The sequence below is a fragment of the Globicephala melas genome, chromosome 20, assembly GCF_963455315.2.
Source record: "Globicephala melas chromosome 20, mGloMel1.2, whole genome shotgun sequence".
NCBI lineage: Eukaryota > Metazoa > Chordata > Mammalia > Artiodactyla > Delphinidae > Globicephala > Globicephala melas.
Genome location: NC_083333.1, coordinates 14,163,074 through 14,187,646, shown reverse-complemented (window position 1 = coordinate 14,187,646; position 24,573 = coordinate 14,163,074). Strand labels below are relative to the sequence as shown.

General features: G+C 39.4%; 2 protein-coding genes across 4 annotated transcripts in view; one reads left to right on the top strand and one right to left on the bottom strand.

The window, feature by feature from the left end:
• Nucleotides 1-10,062, top strand: part of TMEM220 (transmembrane protein 220) — a 15,706-nt gene extending 5,644 nt beyond the window's left edge. For 2 of the 3 annotated variants that reach the window (XM_030861409.2, XM_030861410.3), the window contains 3 exons: nucleotides 881-1,004; nucleotides 2,321-2,380; nucleotides 8,820-10,062. In XM_030861409.2, the coding sequence (XP_030717269.1) occupies nucleotides 881-1,004; nucleotides 2,321-2,380; nucleotides 8,820-8,955 (320 nt within the window). In that variant the 3' untranslated portion in view covers nucleotides 8,956-10,062. The remainder of the gene's footprint in view (nucleotides 1-880; nucleotides 1,005-2,320; nucleotides 2,381-8,819) is intronic. The other variant, XM_060290315.1, reaches the window with a different exon arrangement.
• On the bottom strand, nucleotides 2,947-24,573 carry ADPRM (ADP-ribose/CDP-alcohol diphosphatase, manganese dependent). The gene is made up of 4 exons (XM_030861404.2): nucleotides 24,505-24,573; nucleotides 17,060-17,677; nucleotides 16,157-16,273; nucleotides 2,947-13,095 (listed from the first exon to the last, which is right to left on the bottom strand). Exons 2-4 carry the CDS (start codon nucleotides 17,658-17,660, stop codon nucleotides 12,785-12,787), a joined length of 1,029 nt encoding a protein of 342 aa, XP_030717264.1. The 5' UTR covers nucleotides 17,661-17,677; nucleotides 24,505-24,573; the 3' UTR covers nucleotides 2,947-12,784.

Here is a 24,573-nt window from a genome sequence, read left to right as displayed (position 1 = left end):
TTATTAATGGGGAATGTTAGTCCAGCAGGTTATTTGTCACTTTCTTTAAATCAGCTTCTACTAGTGGGGCTTGAAAATTCTCAGGGCCTTAGAATAAAGACTAATGATTCCCACCTGGGTGGGGAAAACTCCCATCCCCCAGATGCTCGGGCTCCTTGTACAAGGCCCCTAGATCTCTGTTTACATCTTCAAGGTGTATCAGTTAGGACTCCATTAGTTGCAAGCAAGGAACAAACAACTCAAATGGCCTATAAGATGAAGGGAGATGTACTGGGATCCTTTACTGAAAAGGCTGGGATGGTGCTGGCTTCAGGCACTGGTGGCAGCTCAGAACTTAAATTTGTCTGCAGTCTTAGTTCCACATCTACTGCACTTCAGCCCTGGGCTCCACGTGGTAGCCCTGCCACACAAAGGTCACAGCTTCACCATGCTGGGTCCAACAGAATCTAGAAGCCACTTCCCTGATAGCTCCACAAAAGCTCAGAATGGAGTTGTTGGCCCTGATTCGTTATCTGTTCATCCTGAGACAAATCACTGTCACTGAGGGGATGGAATACATTAATTGACCTCACTAAGGTCCAGTTGTCTGGGACACATAGACCAGGAGTGTGGGAAGGGTGGATCCCCAGAAAAAATAAGGGTCGTCATCATAGGAAGGGGAGATGCTGGACAATCAAAATAATAAATGTCCACTTAAGTTTATAAATACTGTTTTAACCTCTGTTTTAACCTTTTGATTTGAGGGCAAATTGAAACAAAAAAACGCCAGCCTTTTCTGAATGCTTTACTTGAAGGCAGATTATGGCAAAACAATACAAAGAGACCATTTTTCTCTGGGATGTGATTCCACGATTAACAGCACCAGGATATCTGTTTTTAGGTAACTTTATTTGGAAGAGTGTCTCTGCAATACACATATTCTTCTGTATCGTGTGGGCTGTTGGCTTGGCGTACAACCTCTTGCTTCATACAAAACAGAACATCTTGCATGAGGAAGAAGGCAGGTGAGCAGTGATTTTTTGCTCTTTGGAAGGGGTGGGGAAGAACTGAGAAATCTGTTCCTTTACGACACCTTATCTGTGCATGACGATGATTTAATTCCCCCAACACCATAAGGAGCAGGGAAGATATTATCTCCTTTATAAGCTGAAGAAACTGAGGAAATGATAGAGCCAGCATTCAAAGCCAGCACTGCCTACCAAACCTGTGATCACTGCTACACGTTGCATTATATTATCGTCGGGCAGATGGACCCTGACCCCCTTGTAACGAGCAAGGATCGCGTACAGTAACATTCAGTCCAGTCTAATGAGGTGAAAACTCCATCAGCCTTTGTATTCAGTCCTGGTTCAAGCCAGAATCTCATTTACACGTGTGATCAGCCCCATCAGAGGTCAGCCTCTGCCAGCCTTGCCCTTATATATCTCATGTCCTCTCCTCCTTTTGTCACCACCATTGGCTCTTGTTTTATCACCTCCTCCTTTGCTTCCTCCCACCCTTGACTCCCTGGTCTCACGAATAGCCCCCCTCCTTTCCTTTCTATCCCACTGGTAACATCTGCCAACACCAAAATTGAGAGACCTGTAGCTTAAGTCCCACTGGTGAGGTGCTGCTACATTATAGGCCCTAATCTTTGGAAAACTACATCAGGTTGGGTCAGTTGATGGGAATGTGGACCAAATGGTTTCAATCACCTCCACCAACCTGAAGCCCATGAGGCACAGTGAAATCCAAGTGGGGGCTTCTGGTGGTATTTGGCCAAATACTATTATTTTCTACGCTATGTAAAAGATACAACCTTTTAACACATATTTCTAGAAGCATATACCCACCCCAAAATCATTAGACTCACACTACAAGTCATTCCACTCCACTAAGACGTGACCCAGTCTCCTGCAATCTGTGCTTAAATTTACTGATTTGAGCTCAACCTGCCTAACAGTGACCCCTCTAACACAATGTGAAAAGAGTGCCTGATCAAATCTGGGATTGTCTTCTTGGTTGTGGTATTCCTCCCCGTGACATGAAGTAAGTGATTTATATATGTTTTTGTTTGTTTTTTGTTGTTGTTTCTCTGTTCACCTATAAATTGGGGAACAGTCATGAAGTTCTTATCTGCCTCATAAGATGAAATTTATTTTCATATAGGGCTTTAAAAGGTCTGAAAAAAGTAATTTATGAGTCATGGTTAGACGTGAAAATATTTTGTACATGCTATATATCTTGGAGGAAGTCATCAGACAGTCAGCAGAATCAAGGGTCAGGGAGAAAATGACACTTCGCAGCCACTTCAAAATATGAAATCTATGCTATTTTATAGGGAGCTCTTTGGTCTGGTGATTATCACAGCATGGCTGAGCCTGTGCCACAGCTCATCAAAGTAAGTTTTCAACTCAACTGTTAAAATCAGATGCGTTTAAGGTTGGTCAGATCAAGTAGGTAAGTGAGAATATTGACACAACTGGAAACAGGAATCTTTTGAGAGAAATCTTTCCTTTTCGCAAGGGAAGCTAACAAGAGTTGGTTCAGTGTTTCATGATCATTCATACTTTTATGAATACCACAGTTTCCTGTGTCATCACAGGTAGTTGCCAGTCTATTCTCCAGAGAGAAGGAAAGTGATCTGAAAAGGATCCTTGGATATTTAGGGAAAAGTGAATAGCAAACAAAATATAAAACTGTGGGTACATGTAAGTGAATATTAACTTTATAAAACAATAATAGAAAAAAAAATACATGACAACCGTAGCATATAAGCTGGAAGGGTATAAATGGGGCTAAAGTGCTCTAAGGTCCTTGAATTATCTGGGAAGGTTAAAAGTATCAATTTATATTAGATTTTGATAAGTCAAGGATTCATGTGGTAATCCTTAGGGTAACCACTGAAAGAAAAGGAGTACAGAAGGCAGGAAAGGAGAAGAGAAAAAGAACAGATGGGGAAAATAAGAAGCAGATGTTAAGACAGAGAATTAAACTCAAATATATGAGAAACTACATTAAATGTAATTGTTCCAAATATTCCAATAAAGATTTTCAAAATGGATAAAAGATTAAAAACTAAACACTGCTTACAAAAGAGAACACAAATATACAGAAACAGAAACACTGAAAGTCAAAAGATAGAAAAAACATACTATACAAGCACCAATAAAACGGAAGCCAGTATAGATAGTTTAATTTTAAAAAGTAGATTTTAAGGTCAGCATTAGAAAAAAGGAGGACTTTTTGGCAATTAAAAAAAATTCTGCTTTAATTTTTTATTTTGAAATATTCAAACACATTCAAAAGCAGAGACTAATATAATGAATCAGATGTACTCATCACCCAGCTCCAACAACTATCATTATATATCCAATCTTGTATCATCTATCACTGTCCTAATTATTCTGAAATAAATCTCAAACAACATGTTGTTTTATGTTTTATATATTTCAGTATGTATCTCTAAAAGATAAGCACTTAAAAAATAACCACTCTACCATCATCACACACAAAAAGTAAAACAGTAATTCCTCAGTATTATGAGTTTTCCAGCCAATGTTTATATTTTCACAATTGTATTACAAATGCTTGTTCCTCTGTGCTTCATGTTTCCTATAAATTGGTGGTAAGATCTAGAAACTTGGCCAGATTCTGGTCGTCTTCTTCTTCTCCTCCTTCTCCTTCTTCTTCTTCTTACCATCATCATCACTAAGCAAGACCACTTCATGGGTGGTGGTATGTACTTCCATCATAATGTGCATAACACCTAGCTGTTTCTCTTTAATGTTAATATAAAATCTTTGATGATCACTGCCTAAATCCACTAATTCATTTGAGTTGCAAAATGGTCATAATCTAAGTATACCATTCCTTGATTATTATCTGGAAAACTTCCACTTATCAATTCTTGGACTACTCAGACACAGATCATAAGAGGAAAAGGAGTTGACTCTCTTAATTCACCAGTTTTCAGAATAATGAGTTTTTCTTGCCTGGGCACCTTCCAAAAGTGACCAATAGTTTTGTTTATTTAATAATACCATTATAAAGTCATGGATTTCAAGATATTTGATGTTTCTCAGTCCATGGCAGTTGCTGAAACTGTCTCATCTTTGACCAGGGGCACTTATGCAGGTTGGCACCAGAACTCTGTTTGACACGACCCTAGTAAACGTTGATTGCTTCCTTGCTTTCTGGTATGACAAAATGTTCCAAGCTAAGATTATACATTTTATGCCCCAGACCTGGAATCAACCATTTTTCCAAAAAGCCCTCATTACTTTCAGTAGGTAATAATGGTATTTAGAGGTCACATTCTGGGCACAAATGGTGCTCACTGCTACTGGGTTGAGTTGGGTTCTTTTAGTGGGCAGAACTAGGAAAATTCACGTTATGTGTGCATAGGTATGTATATATATGTATGTGTGTCATAAATATATATATATACACATATGTATATGTGTGTGTATTACATATATAAAGATATATATATATATATTTTTTTTTTTTACGTATATAGTTAAAGATAAAATCTCTTATGAGTTCATATCGATCCTAGAATTCAAATTCAGGAACACAAGTTTTCATCTGACCTTATCAGCAATCTTAAATCTGTATTTACTTTTAATCATGTCAAAAAATCTCTAGTCTCAGTGACCTCAACATAACTCATCTGACTCATCCCACAATACAAACACAATCTCAGAATAACAATATAATTACTGAAAATAGGTATTTTGTGTTGCTGGTTCTAGGGAACATCTCTCTAAGGGATGTACATTCAAATTACTTGGAATAGTAACTGTGTGCTAATCCCACCAAGTGAATAGACAGTTAAGTTCATTTATTTCATTTTACTTTCAATTTCTAGGGATACTTTATTAAAAATATATTAATTTTGTTTTATAATTATATAAAACATCTACGTGGTTCCAAAGTCAAATCTACAAGACAGAGTACCTTCAAAGAACTCTAACTTCTCTATCTCCCAACCCTATGTCCTCCCTTTCTCTATAGGTGAAACTTTTTTCAACTTTATGGTTCATCCTTCCATGGTTTCTATTTTTTTTTTTGCGGTACACGGGCCTCTCACTGTTGTGGCCTCTCCCGTTGCGGAGCACAGGCTCTGGACGCACAGGCTCAGAGGCCATGGCTCACGGGCCCAGCCGCTCCGCGGCATGCAGGATCCTCCCGGACCGGGGCACGAACCCGCGTCCCCTGCATCGGCAGGCAGACTCTCAACCACTGCACCACCAGGGAAGCCCCCTTCCATGGTTTCTTAATGGAGCAAATACGTACATTCATTGGTATTCCTGCTTGTCTTAGCTAAGTGGTAGCATATTATACACAACTGTATTCTTGATTTCCCCTTACTACATCCTGGAGATCATCCTGTGGTATATAAAGACTTTCCTTATTCTGCTGATAGGTCCACAGTATATTCATCCAGTCCTCTACTGTTCAGGTTGTATCCAATCTTTTGTGATTCAAAATAGTGCCAACAAAGTGTATTGTCAAATTTTTGAATTTTTACTAATTGGATAGTTGAGAAATGGGTAGTTTTCATTTGTATTTCTCTTATTAGGAGCAAAGGTAAGCATATTTTCATATGATTAAGAGCCATTTGCATTTTTTTTTCTATAAATATTGGTTCATCTCTGAGAGTACAGGTTTAACCAATTTCTAAGGTTGTTGGTCTTCTCTACTTTTAGAAGCTCTTTACATACTAGGGCTATTAACCCTCTGTGATATAATCTGAAAAATTTATTTTGCAGTTTCTTATTGTCCTTTTACTTTGCTTATGCAAAGTACACTTTGCCATGAAAAAAAAAATTTTTTTTAATGTGACCAAATTTATCGGTCCATTCCCTTATTGCTTCTGGATCTGGAGTCATAGTTAGGTAAACTTTCCTTCCTCTCAGGTTGTAAGTAACTTACCTAAGTTTTCTTCTAATACATGTATGGTTTCATTTTTACATTTAAATCTTTGACCGATTTAGAGTTTATCCTAGTGTAACAGCAAAAAGAACGGATCCAATATTATCTTTTTCCTTTTTGGCTCTCTGCTGATCTCAACACCACTTATTAAAAAGCATACATAACTAATAACATAGCCTCAAAATAGATAAAATAAAAATGGACAGAACGAAAAAGAAAAACTAAAATATTGACAATCATTTTGGGAGACTTTAATACACTTCTTTCAGTTACTAACAGAACAAGAAGATTTAAAAAATCAATAAAGATATAGAAAATTTGAACTACACAATAAGAAACTTGACCTAAAGGACATATATAGAATACCAGCACCAAGAATGGCAGAATCCACTTTTTTTTTCAAGTAAACGTTGAATATTTGCAAAAAGACTTTATGTTGAGCCATGAAATAAGTTCCAACAAATTTCAAAGAACTGAAATCTTATAGAGGACGTTCTTTGACCACAGTGCAACTAAGCTAGAAATCATTAACAAAAATAATAATCAGACAACCACTGTATGTTTGGAAATTAGGAAATGTATTTCCAAATAACATTTGGAACACATCACAATGAAAATTAGAAAATATTTTGAACTGAATGATAAGGAGACGACTACATATTAAAATTTGTGGGATGTGGGTAAAACGCATGCTTAGCATTATATACATATATTAAATATGTATATTTAATATACATATACATATATTATAGCATTAAATACATATATTAAAACAAAACAAAACAAAACAAAAACTAGGCAGGCTGAAAGTCAATGAGGTAAGCTTCGAAGAAGTTAGGAACTCTCCAGTTCAAGAAGTTAGTAAAAGAACAGTAAATTAAGCCCAAAGAAACAAGAAAATAAATATAAAAGCAGAAACCAATGAAAGGAAAAAATCAGCATTAAAAAATAAAGGAGTAAGAGGGACAAATATTCATTCTCTGAAATGATTAATAACACTGATGAACCCTGGCAAGGCTAAAAAGGGAAAAATAATTAAAGTGAGAGCAAGGAAAGGAAGGCACAAAAATAACTAATCTCGGATGAAAAAGACAAAGATATTTACCCATGTAACAGACACTGCAAAAATCATAAGAGGATATTATGAACAACTTTTTCCCAATAAATTTGAAAATGTAGATGAAATGGACAAATTCCTTGAAAGATACAATTTACCAGAACTGACACAAGAAGAAATCCTCAGAACGGTCTCATAACTATTAAAGAAATTGAGGGTATAATATAAACTTTTCTTAAAAGAAAACTCTAGACCAAATGGCATAACTGCAGAATTCTACCTAACATTTAAGGAAGGAATAATGCCAACCTTCAACAGACTCTTCCAGAGAACAGAAAAAGAAGAAATATTTTCCAGTTTATTTTATGAGGGCAGAAAAATCTGGACACCAAAAGTTGACAAGAACATTACCCACCCCCAACCAAAAAAAACGAAAGAAAAAGGAAGTTACACAGCAATCTCACTCATGACCACAGATGGAAAAACCCTAAACAAAATATTAGCAAAAAATAAAAAACATTAGCAAATCAAGTCCTGCAATTCATGACCCAGCCACCAAGTTGTGTTTATTCTAGGAATACAGTTAGTTTAACATTTGGAAACCAACCAGTGTTTTTCACTACATTAACAGAATGAAAGAAGAAAATAAACTATCTTCTCAGCCTATACAAAAAGAGCATTTGATAAAATTCAACATCCATTCATGATAAAAGCTCATAAAAATTGATTTAAAAAGGAACTTACCCTGTTAAAGGGTATCTATACCACAGCATGATACTTAATGGTGAGCAGCTGAAAACTTTTCCTCTGAGATCAGGAATGAGAAGTAGCCACTGTTGCCACTAGTTCTACTCAACACTGTTCTCTCTCTTGTCCTAGCCAGTACAGTAAGGCGAGAAAAAGAAATAAAAGCCCCCAAGGATTGGAAAGGCAAAATTAAATTTTCCTTATTCACAGATGACAAAATCACATATGTAGAAAATTTCTAAACATCTAAAAAGTTATTCAAATAAGTGAGTTTAGCATGATGGCTGGATACTAGGTCAATATACTAAAATCAACTATTCTTATCAGCAAGTAACAGAAAATGATAAAAACAAAAAGTTATCATTTATAGCATCAAAAAATCAACTCCCCAGGAATAAATCTAGCAGACATGTGCAAAATCTCTGCATACAAAACTATAAAACATTATGGGAGAAATTAAAGACCTCAATATTAAAATAAAGAACACCTAAATAATTATCCTATGGCAGTATAAGATAAACCCATACTGGAAAAATAAATGAATGAAACAACAGAATCTAGAAACAGATCCATATATATATATATATGTATGTATGTATGTATATGGCCTTTACTTAGGACAATGGTGGCACTCCAGGGTAGCAAAGGAAGGCAATCTTTTCAATAAATAGTGCTGGAGCAATTGAATATCCATATGGAAAAAAGTGAAACAACCCCTACACCTTAAAACTTTCATAAAAATCAGTTCTAGGTGGATTATAGATCTAATGTGAAAAGCAAAACAATAAAACTTTTAGAGAAGATAATCTAGTATCCTTAAGACCTTGGGGAAGAAAAGTTTTCTTAAACAGGACACAAAAATCATTATGTAAAGATCCATTTTAACATTGCTTTATCAGTGACCTTCAACTGAGGTCACTGAAATGCAGAATTATAAATGCAGAAATAAGAATTATATTTCAATTTAAAAAATTAAAAAGACCGTACAAAAATGTAATGATGTGTTTTAGTAAAATCAATCTTCATATTCGTTACCAAAGCAATTCATAATTTTTATTGGATTGTTATTTATAATAATTTTTGTGTGTCTTTATAGGAATCCAGTTGGTGGAAGAATTCAGTTGGCTATTGCTATCATAGTTGCTCTTTTCCCATTTATCTCATGGGTCTATGTATATATAAACAAGGAGATGCGGTCCTCCTGGCCAACTCACTGCAAGACAGTAATTTAAATGAAGAATCCTGTTCTTAAAATGAGAGTTTACAATTTTTTGTAAACATGATTGTAACATGCCAGTTTTCTAGGAATTTATTTCAGGTAATTTAATACTAGAGATGATTTTTTTACAAAATCCTAAGTTAGGCTGCCTACAACACAGGACTGGAAGGGACTAGTAAGAGAAGGAGTCTGACATTCTGTTGTGTCACAGTGTAGTGGAAAAGGCAAAACACAAAAGTTCAGAAATATGAATTCTAACTCAGCTACGTTACTATCCATGTGACTTGGGCAAATGTGTAAACCTCCCATGGATAATTCTTTATCTATAAAATAGGGTTACTACCAGACCTCCTACTTATTTATATAGTTGCAAGGTTTATAACCGAGATAATATGAGAGCATTCAAAATATAAAGAGCTGACAAAGGGCTGCACCTGATAACATAGAGGGAAGCAGGGTTTGGATAATGATAGAAAGAGTTCAGGAGAGGGCTGTACCCCTGAACTAACCTCAGTATACTGAACTGGTACAGTGCTGTGAATTAAATGAGGACTCCAGATGAACCAAGTGAACAAGCATGTCTTGGAAAGAAAGTTAGCTAGAATAAAGGAATGTGGGACCAAAAAGAAGGAGAGAGAGAATATTAATTACATTTTAAATGAAAAATAAGACCAAAATCTAGACACATATTTTTAATGTCAAAAGTAGCCCTGTAGAGAAGACCATTTCAGAGCTGTGCAGTCTGGTGGCCACTAGCTGCATGTTGTATTGAGCGCTTGAAATGTACACTGAAGAAGTTTGAATTTTTTCATTTTTATTTAAAAACATCAATTCAGTTATGAGAAAACTTATAAGTGTGTTTGGAACACTTGTTTTAAGTATGTTTGGAACAACTTGGATATGTGAATCTACTTCTTCAGCTGCAAATTTTATGTCTAAATACGGACCAAGTACTTCCAATGAAAATTTAGTGTCCAAATGGATGGATTATAAGCATAAAATATACACTAGATTTTACAGACTTAGTATAAAAAAGAATGTAAAATATTTTTATATTGATTACATGTTAAAATAATATGTTAGATGTATTGGGGTAAATAAAATACATAATTAAAATTAATTTTATCTATTTCTATTTACTTTTTAAAATGTGACTGCTAAAATATTTCAAATTACTTATGTGGCTCACATTATATTTCTGTTGGTCAGTGCTGTCTTAGAGCATCTGGATGGCAACTCTTTTACATATGCTAGCATCAAACTCCATAGTGGAGACAGTTTCATGAGATTTAGGAAATATTTGACTCAAAAAGTATTAGTAGAGTGAAAATGAGTCTGGTAGTTTGCCTATTTTTATAGCCTTTAATACGATATTAAGTATTTTATAAATATTTGTTAAAGGAGATAGGCATGTTTTTTGTTTTACATAATGACCACTGGATAGTCAGAAATTCTCTATCAAGATTTAGAGGGTAAAGGAAAAAAAATCTAGTTGATATTAAAGCAATTAAAGTAAAATTTATTTTAAGGGTCAGTGAAATACAAATAAAGGATTTCAGTTTTCTGGTATATTTATGGTTTTTATACCTCCGTTAGTATAACTATTAGTCAGACATGAAGAAACAGATTTATTTCCAAATTCTATATAGGACCTACCCATCCTCCAAGTAATGCCTGATTCTGTGCTTAAAAGACTATAATGTTTCAATTTTTTTTAAAGTAATGTCCAAAATACACTTTCATCATATTTGCATCTCCCATATAACACTATGAATTTTGTGAATATACACAGTTCCTTTCGTATCTCCAGAAGCATGTAAAAGGCAGTAACTTGGTAAAGTACTGCCTTTTGAACAGTATTACTGAAATTGCTTTTCAACTCTATTTTTCAATTGAATTTAAGTATTATTAGTAAGTTTAATAGTTCTTTGTCAAAATCTCTGTCCTCCCACCCTCACAATCTTTTTTCTCCCCATTGTCATTCTCCTATATCAGCCTCTCATTATCCACTGCCTGGAATTGACACAAATTTCCTCACACATTCCCCAGCTCAGACACCGGAGGGTTCCTCACTGCCTGACAAGTTTAGTTCTAACTCTGGCTCGTCACTCAGGACAAGCCCTAGCTTGTCCTTTCCCACTTTACCGCCTGCCATCCCCCAGCGCTGTTTGGTGAATCCTCATAGCATTACTTGCAGTTCCTGAACTCAGCATATCCTATGACGCTACGCTGTTCTGTCTACATGAAATGCACCTGCACATCTATTTAAACCATTTTTCTTCCTTCTTCAAGTCATCCCTATTCCCTTCAAACAAAATTAAATCCCTCCTCCATGTTGCCACTGTCCTTTCTTCATACATTTGTATGCAGGGTTGTTTCTCTCTCACTTGTGGAAAGTCAGTGAAGGCAGGGAGCGCATTATAGTCACGTCAGTGGCTGAATAATGACCCTCAAAGGTATCCAGGTCCTAATCCCCAGAACCTTTGAATGTTACCTTACATCACAAAATAGACTTCCCAGATGTGATTAAGGATCTTGAGATGGGAAGATTATCCTGGATTATCTGGGTGGGCCCTCAATGTAATTACAATATAAGAGGGAGGCACAGGGATATTTGACTACAGACGGAAGGGGAGAAAGGCATTGTGACAACAAAGCAGCAAGAGACTGGAAAAAGCTGCATTGCTAGCTTTGCAGATGGAGGAAGGGGCCATAAGCCAAGACATGCAAGAGATGCAGCTCTAGAAGCTGGAAAAGGCAAGGAAACCGATTCTGCCTCCGAGAGAGCATGGCCCTGATAACACCTTGATCTCAGCCCAGTGAAGACAATTTCAGACTTATGACCTCCAGAATTGTAAGAGAACAAATATATGTTGTTTAAGCCACCAAGTTTGTGGTAATTTGTTACAGCAGCCAGCGGAAACTGATACGCCTCTGCAGCCCCACAATGCTTCGGTACTCAGCAGACACACTTACGTTGACTAGTACTGGTTTTTTGTCTTCCTGTTTTTCAGGCCCTGAATCAAACTTTTTCTACATTTGAACAGTCCCCATTTGCCACTGAGTAAGTGTTTCTGCAAATAAGTCTTAGAATATATGACAGCTCAGTTAAACATGCCCCGTTTGTCTATAAAGGGAGTCAAGGGTAAATTCATCTACCTACGATAGTCTCCTATAGCACCAGCTGGGGGCCCAAACAGACATGCTGGCAGGCACACAGCTGCACTGGCACTCGGTCCTGATTTGGCTGAACTCACAAGAGGTTCACAAGGGAGACCACACATTCACCTGTGTGAATGGGGGTGCTATTCGTTCACCTGTGAAGTAACTAGTGATGCTTTTGGCTTACGAAACAGGAGTATAAACCTATAAAAGTACAAATATGATGGGTACTCTGAGCATAAAATGTCTAAAGCTCATTCACACAACTGGGTAAACGGAAAAAGTTTACCTGAGCTTATTTTATTTCTTTTTTATTATGAATTTTAACTTACATAGCTAATACAGTGAATGAATACATTCTCCTTGTAAAAAGTAAAAAAACCTCAGGTAAGGCTAAATAGAATCTGTTTGGAGGACTGTATCCCCCCCACCTCAGTCTCCTCCCTGGTTTATTCATGCTACTTTCATTCATTTCCTTTCCAGTTTTCAACACGGGATATATTATCCAAAAATGACATTTCAGAATATCTTACGAGCTAACACACACTGAAGTCAGTTATGGCCATTTGTTATGCAAACAATACTAAACAATGAGACTCAGGATGTGGGGAGAGGAAGGCGGAACAAACCCACAAAGCCAAGTCAGTCTCTTTCTATAAAAGTAAACAAATAAAATCACACTAAAAATGGAGAGCTTTTTCCTTCTTGTAATTCATAATTCTGTCTGGAACTCTGCCCCTCCCTTTCAGCACCATTTTGTCAGGATAGACATGAACTGTGCCAAAGGCCTGGCTGTCTGGAGCCGTTTCAATAACCCCTTCTATGTTGACGTGGTGCACACCAAAAGGATCCTCAGAGTAGCCACCATCGTGAGTGTGACCGGCGAAGAAACACACCACACACTTGTGAGACCAAATGACTGCCAGGGCGTCTCTGTAATTCCAGGCCAGGCACACACTGTCAGAGGCCTCGGGATAAATGGGAAGATGGCCTGTTAGTTAAAGAGAAGAAGAGTTATGAGCCAATTAAGAAATACCTTTTTCACCAAAAAAAGGCTAAAAACTAGTACTCAGGATAAAGAAAATGTGTATTGCTACTCATATGGACCGAGACCAGAGAGAATCCACATACATGAAAAACTAGATCATCTAGAGCCACGTTTCTGGAGCATAAAGAAGGGCGAGACAGTTTGCATCCAAGGGGAGAGAGGCTGCTGTATACGCAGAAAGCCTGAGATCTATGGCCTACAAAGTCTCAAGATGCACAAGCACCACCATGGGAGACTGAGGGCATCCCGGGCAGGGCGGTCCGTAAATGCAGCCAGAGATCAGACGGATGCTGCACTGGAATCCAGTCTCACTGACTTCCCTAAGAGTATGAGTGTTACACACACAGAAAGAGCTACTCCCAAGTAAAAGAACAGTTTAGGGATGGGCCAATGGATTTTATATATATATGTCATTTATATAAACACTCAATGTTTTATAAAGAACTGACTTATGCTACTTGAAATACCTCCATGAGATCAAGGTGGCCATAGCCATTTTACAGATGAGAAAACTAAGTTAAAGAAGGGAACATTCATACTAGCTTCCACCGGAGATACAGCCAAGAGAATTTCAAATTCTTGATCTCAAGGCACCTACGAGGCCACATCAACATCAGGCCACGGTTTCACTCCAACGTACAGGTACAACAGCTCACTGGTCTTTGATTCTTCCCATTAAATCATTTTCCTTTTTTCTCTATTACTGTTTATTTTTATCCTGAAATTTTATTCTGAAAATTTTATTCTGCTTAATATCTATTAGTTTATAATAAAAGTAAAAAAAGGGGAGGTAACAGAGCGCGCGCGCGCACACACACACACACACACACACACACACACACACACACACAAAACCACTCTTCAAGCTGTGATAAGGGCTGAGAGTCCCAGGAGGCTGTGTGACTTTGTAGACCCAGATGCCATGCTGGACTCATCGGACACAATTCGTCGCTTCCTCCTCTTTGAAATGCTTGGCTTCCAGAACACCGCTGTCCCCCTAGTTTTCTCCCAACCTCAACAGCTTCTGATCCTCACTCTGCTGCTTTCTCACTTCCCTAGTGTCCTGTCAGGAGTGCCCGAAGGCTTGGTCCTCAGGCTTCACTACTCCGTCTATACCTAATGGCTTGGTGATCTCTTAGTAATTTACAGTTTTAAATACTATCTGTATTCTTTCAACTTCCACGTTTATATATCTGACCCAAACTTCTATTCCGAATTTCCGACTCATACGTCCCTACTGCTTACTCACCATCTCTCCTGATGTCTAATAGGCATCTGCAACTTCGTATTTTCAAACCTGAACTCCTGAACTCTTCACTCAAAACCCCTCCTACTGCAGTGTTCCATATCTCAGCTAATAGCAATTCTATCCTTCCAACTGCATGGCCAAAACTTGAGCAGGCCAAATACTTCCGAGAAGCCAAAATGAAAGTGAAGAAGCAAACAGAAACAAAAGAAAATGTCTATTAGCCATTTTAAACTTTGCTAAAGAAAACCCGAGGCACTCAGTTGTTCATCCAGTGTCTGAGCTTAGAGCAAAATGGAAGAAACGTACGAGACGCTAACGCAGACAGGTGCACTGACAGAAGTGCAAAGAAACGGGAAGAATACGGTACGGAGGGAGATGACGACGAAAGGGGTCTCCAGTCTCAGGAGCTCTATGACTTGACCTACGTAGTTTAATCTCTTTGGGTTCAGTTTCCTTATCTTTAAAATTAAAAGGTTTGACTATATGATCTCGAGGTCCCTTTTAGCTCCAGTATTCTCTACAATAACAGGTACATTATGGCAGTGAAAACTAAAAAGCAGAGACAAGAAGTATCCCATTTTGGAAACCACTTATTACAGAGCCAAACAGTGTCACATCATGCCTATAACCCGAGGGCACCTTATAATTTTCTAAGCCTTGAATGACATTTGATATTCTAGAAATACCCCTACTCCATCTCATATCTTTACCACACCAGTGAAAGTTAAATAAGTAAAAACTGATTAGTAGAAATATAATGGTTTTCTTTTGGCCACACCGAGTGGCTTGCCGGATCTTAATTCTCCCACCAGGGATTGAACCCGGGCCTCGGCAGTGAAAGCGCCAAGTCCTAATCACTGGACGGCCAAGGAATTCCCTGAAATATAATTTTATATTACCAACTATCTGAAGAGCCTGTCATTTTCAAAAGGATTTCATGTTCATAAGTCCATTTGATACCATCCTGAGAACCTGCAGTTTGCACATTCAACATCTGTCCAGAGTCACACAGTTCATAGAAACAAGAGCCAGAATGGCATGCCGTCCCTGTGACCCTCAGTACTATCTTCTCATCCATCAGGCCACATCGATTTTAACCGAGAGAACTAATCCCAGCCCCCAAACCAAGTACACCAGGCATACTGCAAATCCAGATTCAGTTCTTCGTGTGTGCGTGCGTGCACGCACGCACACACGCTCACATACACACACGTCTATTTTAAGCACCTCCAGGTTCCTATAACCTCTAATGGCAGTATGTCTGTGGAAAACAATTCTAAACGAAAACAACACATTTTATTTCCTTGCAATCATATGGTGGACACAGTTACAGACCTGCCAGATGAGCCTCTCACACTCGTCCCAAGACACCAGCTTTGCTTTCACCTCATCAGCAGAGGTCACTGCACTCACAGGTAGGTCTCCTGAGGCTGGGATTTGGTCTGGGGCCTGGATGGAGTTTTTCACTTATATGTATTACTACACCAATTGAACCCATTTGGGGAAATACTACTTTTAAACTTAAAGGGCCAACTCACAGGCTCTAATATATGGCAAGATGTTTTATTTTACAATTCTTTCCTGACTCAAGCTTAAATGTTAATTTTACATTCAGATTGTTTCTCAATAAAAAATTTTAAACTAAGCTTTCATTTTATAAAAATATCACAATATTAAATATTGTTAGTATGTTTTAAAACCTAACTAGACCCATTCTCTAAAATGCCAGTGTAATCAAATCATTTAAATACTTACTCACAATCACCACCTTTTCTTGGTTTCTGTCAGAGAATGTAAGAACTTCATTCAGCCAGTTCAGCTGTTCTTGGCTGAATCCTCCATTAAACTGGACAAACTGGGGCTCAGCAAGTCCTGAAACAAATTTAGTAATTTAGACCCATCAAATGCTGATTTTCCCTCATTTGGGCATTCAAACTTAGCTAACAATTTAGAGCAGTGTAAATCACACTGTATCTTACTCCTAATCTCAATTCTCCTCTGCTTACTTCCCCCGCTTCCCGTTACACTAAATATACAACAGACTGTTTTCTGTGTCCACTGAGCCACTGTAAAATCACCTTGCACCCCATGGGCCCTTCTGTGCTCTTCAGTAACAGTGCCTTACACTGCTTTGCGCCTATGCACTGGTTTTTGTCTTGAGTGCTCTGCCCCACCCGCTCTTCCCAAGGCTGACTCCTTCACATCACTTAGCTGAAATGCTTTTCTCCTTAGAGAGGCTATTTCTGGCCACCTGACTAAAATGGTACCCCTAGTCGTTTTCTATAATATTGTACTTTATTTTCTTGGTGGCACTGATCACTTATTTCTGTTGCATTTATTATCTGTCCCGTCCACTTTCCTCTTGTTTCCTCTACTCCATCCCTAAAAAAGTGGGACTGTCAGTATTGCCTACGCCTCTGAATAGCTGCCCTAGAAAAAGTACCCGGCCAGAATATCAGGCACTCAGTTATGTGTTAAATAAATGAATCTTGAACCAAATGCCACCAATCCATGTGCCATGAGGCGTGTGAGAAATCCTGACCCTGAACAACAGGACAATATACTTTTACCTTAATCGTCCATCTTCCTGCTGAATAAAAGGTAGCTGAAGAATTTAAAGACAATGTATTAGATTCTCAGCTCAAAGGAATAATTCACCTTGAGGACTATTCAATTCCGCATTTGGGTTGTGCTCCCTCAGTATCTTCAGACACTGCTGGTATTTTGGAAAAGACGGATCCACGCCCAAGACACTCATGTCATAAGCATCGAGTAAAATGAACCGGAATTTAGGGAACGGTACAAAGTGATAAGCATAATAATTCTCTGAAGGCACAGTCTCAGGATGATGGGCAATCTGGTCCTCCAGAAACTTTGTGTTAAGTTTGGAGTTTGTTAAATAGTCTCTGCTGAAGTTATAGAATTCGTGATTTCCCCACGTGTGATGAACTGGGACTTTCAGCCTTTGGAATGTGTTCATGATGAGTTCTAGTGACTTTTCTGATGCTTGATACTGTGCATTATATCCATCGATGATGTCTCCAAGCTGAAGTACACAACTGGGTGGGCTGCTTTCTTTATTCCAGTGTTCGATAGCACCCTGTAAGTGAAGAAGACTGTATCTGTAGTATCTCCGTCTGCTTCCTTGGAAATTATAGCCATCTTCCAAATCAGCATACTGAATATCTGCTATAACTCCAAAGGAGAAAAGAAGTTCTGAACTCTCACTGAGGGGTCCAGGTTCGGGCTTAGCATCCATAATCTCCAAATAGTTTTCTAAATTAAGCAAGGAAAGTGAGAAAGATAAAGTTATAAACATCTCATTTTCTAACTGGACTGAATAAAATGGTAAAATGAATATTAAACTTAATAGTCAATCCACTAGGTAGCTTGGCACAGAGAAAAGTGCATGGGCTTTAGAGTCTGATGGTCTTAGGTCCAAATTACCAAGTCCTCAAAATGCTTCAGTTTTCTCATCTGTAAAATAGATGATAACCTCTATTCTGCAGAAGAACAGCAAGTTACAAAAGGGTATTATCCTATTCGTGAACAGGCATTCTAGTTCTAGTAAAGTCAAATTCAAATCTGGTATAATTTGTAATTTTTAATAAATATACACTAGTTTTAAACAAACACACACACACACACACCCCTTCTTCCACAAACACCAAAATAATTCTATCAAAAGCTCAAGATTTTTTTTTGGTGGGGGGAGTTGTATATTACACTCATTCATTGTACTTTATACATTAGTTCCCACTAGGAGTATATTAGGTTAGGCTAGATCTTTTCTCTTTGTTGATGGGTAGGTCACCTCAAATAATTTTCTCATATTTTATATATGCAATAACACAGAGAGGAAAAAAAGATGAGAGGATTAATTTAAACAAAAAAATCCGGCACAAAAACTATGATATTGATATGACTGTTTTCACTTCTGTGAGTAGTGATGCCTGGTTCTTCAAAAGTTGGATTCAAATTTGTACCAGCTTTTTAAAACCTGAATAACACATTCCCCTTCTCTCTAAACAAAACAGGAAATATGTATTCTTTTTTTCTCATACATGATCTCTTCCTCAGTGGACCACAAATGCTAGGGATTTAGACTTTAAAAAGCTATTACTTTATTAGATTGTTTACAATCTACATTTATAATCATTTGTAATCTCTTAAAAGTGCCAAGAACACTAAGGATTAAAATAAAAGGCTAGGACCCTAAATTATCAACTATTCTTGTTATAAAAACTACAGTAATAAATTGTGTTGTGGTGTCTAGGTTATTAAAACCTAGTTGTTTCTAAAAATTCACTTGTAGTTTCTAAAATTACTTTCAGACTCCTGGTCTCCAGTCATTTGCTGAATATTCCTACTGAGTTCTTTTTAACACTCTACAGACATGTGAAATCCTGTCAGAGTGCTCCTATGAGGTGGAGGTGACAACTCCACAATCAGCAACAAGGGCCAGATTTCTATTTGACACTTTTGAGAATTAAGGGTCTCTTTTTGGTCTAAACTGTTGGTCAATAATGACACACTTTCTATGTGATCTACCCAATTATGAGCTAAATTCCTTCCTTAATCTGGTTGGGTAGAATGAGCCCCAAAACAGGTAAAACAGAACCAGAAAAAATGATGGAAACCCTGAAAAATTCCTTGGTGTTCTTATACTTTTTTGTTGTTGTTGTTCATTTCTTCCTGCAGTCCCATCTGAAAAGCCCACTAAATACCAACTCAGTTAATATGTACGAGGGATAGTATAGATGAGATAATCTGATTTGAAAGGTGAGATACAATTAAAATAAATACAAAACTCATTTAAGCTGAAAACCCCTAGTCTTTTAAGGCTTCAAATATTTGGGATTCCAAGTATAGATTAATAAGAGAATCAAACCAGAAGATAATTTAGCAAGTGTTATCATTGGAACGTTATCACCAGAGTTTAAGAGAAAATGGTTTCTGGGAATGCTTTTATCCCCTGCTTGTTTGTTTTTACCTTTAAACTCAGCGCCTTTAGGGTAACAATATGTACTGTACATCTCCTAGAGGGTATTTTGTCCCAATTAATTTGATCTTGTCCAGTAGACACCTGTCACTGCCGACCCAGCATTCATTTCCTGTTCTGGTCACAGCATCCCAATGTCTGTTTAGGCACCTACCCACTCTCACTCTCAGTCTGTGTGGTTTAACCTCAACCTCCCGCCTGGAGAGGGGCAGACCCAGGACCCAGGCCTGGCCTCTAAAAGCCCAGTTTCCCTCTGGTCAGTGAGATCAATAAGCATGAGCCCTGGGACTTTCACTGGAACTACTAGCAAAACTACTGGAACTACTTCTGCTAAAACTGATAACTAAGACTGGAGCTGCTAGGGAAAAGTTAACTGAGAAGAAACCCAACCTAGAAGGAAGCAATGTGACCGATGGAAGGAAGTCAAGTCCTGGAAACACTAGTTGAACACTTGGATCCACCTGTTCCTGCTAGAACTATTCTTGGTCATTTAGTTTTATCAGCCAACAAAATCTCCTCTGAGTAAAGCCAAAGTGAACTGGCTTTAAGGTTTCTGTCATGCGATACCAAAAGCCCTATCAGATGCACCTTCCACTGGAACACAGTTTAGTTTAGGGAAACTCCAGGGTATCTGAAGATTTGCCAGCTTTTTAAAGAAAGTTAAGTAATGTGAAGAGAACCAGCAAGGGCCACATACTTCAAAGCAGTAATGTGTTCTAGGGTAGAAAAGAGATTCCAAATGCTCATTACATATAGCTTTCAAAGATAAGGCTAAGGATAGAAAAAAATATGCATTTTATTAAACACAGAAATTATTTTGTAAAACAGAAACTTAAATTTATACCGTGATCTGTTAAAGAAAAGATAAGAGATAAGGGAGGACAAGACCACATTCACGGAAAGACAATTGGAATCAACAGTGAGTGAGTCAGGGCAAAAAAGAACCAAGTGGGCCGGGAATTGACTCTTCTGGCTCATTTAGAGTCTTTTGTTTTATGGTTCAGGGAGATGCCAGGGAGCTCAGAAAGACTGATCCTGGGGGACAGAGAGATCAACAACTCAAAGACACCTCCAGTGGGGAGACTTAGAATTAACAAGCATTCCAGTGCCATAGAACTTTTTCAAAATACTCCCCATCCTTCACCAAATACACACAAACAAGTAGATGAGTAGAGAATAATTGTTAAAGCTAAAATGGGTACATGAGGTTTATTCTCTCTACTTTTATGCATGTTTTTAAATGTCTATAATATAAAGTTTTTAAAAGCATTCTAAAGTTTAGGGAAAAATGAAGTCTGGAAGAATTAGAAGATCTAAGAAAATAATTTGCTTTTGAAAAGACAGCAAAATAGCAAGTTTCTAGTGAACTTGGTTCTGGAAGTTTTGCCTGCACCATTTACATATGCTAAGTTATCTAAGTTTTAGTTAAGGGGTATTATGATGAACTGCTGGAAGCTGTGAAGCTGAAAACCTAGAACTGATTGCAGTTCCAGTTTCTTAGAGCAAAATAACCCTCATCACTTGTGAGATTCAACTGAGCTCTAATGCACAGTGGTCTACTTTGTAAACCATAAAGCACTCTATACGTGTTAAGAAAATTATTATTATTATTATTTTTTTTTTTTTGCGGTACGTGGGCCTCTCACTGTTGTGGACTCTCCCGTTGCGGAGCACAGGCTCCGGACACGCAGGCTCAGCGGCCATGGCTCACAGGCCCAGCCACTCCACGGCATGTGGGATCTTCCCGGACCAGGGCACGAACCCGCGTCCCCTGCATCGGCAGGTGGACTCCCAACCACTGTGCCACCGGGGAAGCCCAAGAAAATTATTTTTTAATTATATATCTGCCTAGTGAACCTCAAGATAAATGAAACTACCCCAACTTTTTATAGACCAGAATAATGCAGAAAACTTAACAAGATTTCCTCAAAAAAGGTCCTACAAAAATTCATGGTGCAGGATAAGCAGTCAGCATTCTGCGAAAACCACCTTAGGCACCAATGATTTTCAAGAATAGAAGGAAATGCCCAGGGATGCTTACTTGCTGAAAACTTGCTACAAGATGATATAAAAAACTTCTATGATAATTAAGACTGGCAGAAGGCTGAAGGTCCTTGTAGAAAGCCCTCAAGAATCTATGGTGAGGATGTGAAGAAAGACAGCCCTTCAAACTACTGTCAAAGGAAAAAAATGTGACAAGCCTAGACTTTACTAAGGAGAGACACTTAAGGGGAACTACTGCCATAAAGAGATGCTCGAAGCCTAAGCCAGAAGCATCTCAGGGAAGGGATGCGTGAGCCAAGTTTTTTTTTTTTTTTTTTTTGCGGTACGCGGACCTCTCACTGCTGTGGCCTCTCCCGTTGCGGAGCACAGGCTCCGGACGTGCAGGCTCAGCGGTCATGGCTCACGGGCCCAGCCGCTCCGCACCATGTGGGATCTTCCCGGACCAGGGCACGAACCCGTGTCCCCTGCATCAGCAGGCGGACCCTCAACCACTGCGCCACCAGGGAAGCCCGTGAGCCAAGTTTTTATACATAGACCCATGTGGGCTAGGTAGCTGTGGAAAAAGAAGTGGGGGGGGGGGATAGCCTTGAAATTCACTGTGCTAGATACAGCAATAACAGGCAAGGTGAGGCAGGAAATGTTTGTGGCTAGACACGCAGGGCGAGGGCGGAGATCTGCACCTGAGATGAAGCAAGTGAACTACAGGGCCGGGAAGTTAGGCCTAGCTGTCCTAGTCAAACAGCCTAAGGTTATGTCAAGCACAAAATTTGATCAGCCTTGTCACTGTTGATAGAAAAAATACCAGATGATAGTATCTACATCCTGTCTCGTTCAAGGAAAGTATCTAAATTGGGGGAAAAAAAGAAAAAAAACTCGTTTGTGATCTTGGTGGTTTAAGAGGAGTAATAAAAGTGTGTCAAACAAAACACAATGCAGGAGGCTACAAGTAAGAAATGAATTTATTTGGGGTCTTAAGAACTGCAATTTGGGAGACAGATTCAGGTAGAACTGAGAGTGTTCTGGGGAAGAGAAAGAGTCAGGGGCTCATAAATACGAAAAGCCACAGAGTTAGCTGCCTGTTGAGAACCGTGATTGACTCTGACACAAGTCAAGAAATATTTGTCTTTAAGGAATCACGAATTATTCCAGGCTAGGGGTCCGCTAGGTATCGTGAGTTTCCAGCACATGTTCTGGATGACTTCATTAGGACAATAAATGGTCAAAGGTCAGATTCCATCCAGGCTGAGACATGCCTAAGTCACACATCCTCAAGGGCCTCCCGACTCCATTTCAGTGAGCTCTCTTAGCAATACCAACACCATTCTGATTTTCCTCTCACAAGTGACAGGTGTACACTAGACAGTGTTTTAGGTATCTTTTAACACTAACGTTTTACAGGTGCATGAAGTCAGGCTCAGAGGTGTTAGCAATTCATCCAATGTACAGCTATAAAACACCTACTTTCAGCCAGGAACTGTTTTAGAAGCTAGTATTTTATTTAGCATTATAAATTTAATATGAAGAAGTTGTATAAAAATGCTTTGGTAAACAAATAAAGGGTCCAGCTATTAAAAGAATCACTCTGGAAAATAAAAATTAACAGACCAGCTGAAAAAAAATCTTGAGTTCAATTTTAATGTATCTGACGGCTGTCTGATCAATTAACCTACAACTGAGCAAAGAGGTGAACAATAATTTTACACACGCACTGCCTGAATAAGCAGGGTACTTTTGTGTCTTTTTGTCAATTTGAGGACTACCTTCTCCCTGGAGAAACAAACACAGAGAAATAAGGTGGGGGCGGGGGAGAAGATCTGAAGCATGGGCAAGTTCAAGACAGAAAAATCAGTTTGATTAAAAATGATTTGAAGTGCTGAACATTTACTTTGAGCCGATATTCCAGAGAAGTCCAGCTCAATTCAGGAATCAAGAAACACAGGTAATTACAGACTACTACAAACCTCCTGGTGGGCGAGCAGAGGAGAACACTGGCTGATGATGCCAGTTCATAAAAAATTACCCCGCCCCGGGGCCACCATCACCAGGCATCGGATGCTTCTGCTCAGCGGACGCCCTGAAAAAGGCCCCGCGGGAGTGGGATCCAAAGTTAAGAACGTTAGAAGGCTTTTTTTTTTCCTCCTTTTTTTGTATTTTGCACATCTGCACGGAGGCGGGGAGGAGAGAGATTAAGACTGCAGATGCTGAGACAAAAACAAAGGCAAGACAGAATGAACGCGAGTTAAACTTTCGCAAGGAATGAAAAGTCAACCTACGAACGCTCTCCGCCTCGTTAACAGGGGGCTTGTGTAAATACAGGCTTGTAGAAATCCTAGGGCCCAGGGAGCCCAAGTCATGGGCTGGGACATGACGCAGGAGAGACACCACTCCGTACAGTGCCGGTATTTCTATTCAGGTTCCTTATACCCTGCGAATATAAATCCCAGGCAGTTCAGTCATACTTGACTAGTCCTTGTCACCCTAACCGCTCAAATATCCTAATCAGCAAATGTGTTTAAAAAGTCGCACAAGGCTTCCCTGGTGGCGCAGTGGTTGAGAGTCCGCCTGCCGATGCAGGGAACGCGGGTTCGTGCCCTGGTCGGGGAAGATGCCACATGCCGCGGAGCGGCTGGGCCCGTGAGCCATGGCCGCTGAGCCTGCGCGTCCGGAGCCTGTGCTCCGCAACGGGAGAGGCCACAACAGTTAGAGGCCCGCGTACCGCAAAAAAAAAAAAAAAAAAAAGTCGCACATTATTTCAAGCGCAATGGGTCCGCTTCTACGTTAGGGGTGTAAAGCAGTCAAGGACCGGCCTCCAGGCTGAGGACGGAGACTGCCCGGTCCCGTCCGTCTCCGGACGCCGTTTTCTCTTTTCCGAGGCTGGGGGCACCCGGTGGGGGAGGAGAGGCTGCGGTCGCCGAAGCCCCGGGCCCCTGAGCTCCACTCAGGCCTCCCGGCCCAGCTCCCGCCGCGCAGCCCGATCCCCGGTGCGGCCCGCTCCTCCGGGCCCTGCCAGCTCCCGAGGGCCCTGCCGCCCGCCCGCGTAGGCCTCAGCCCAGCCCGGCCCACCCCGCCCCGCCTCCAGCCGCGAGGAACCACCTACCGCGCGCCGACTCCGCAGCGAAGGGCTCCCAGACTACCGGCTAGCCGACCGCGTCACCATCGAGCGCAG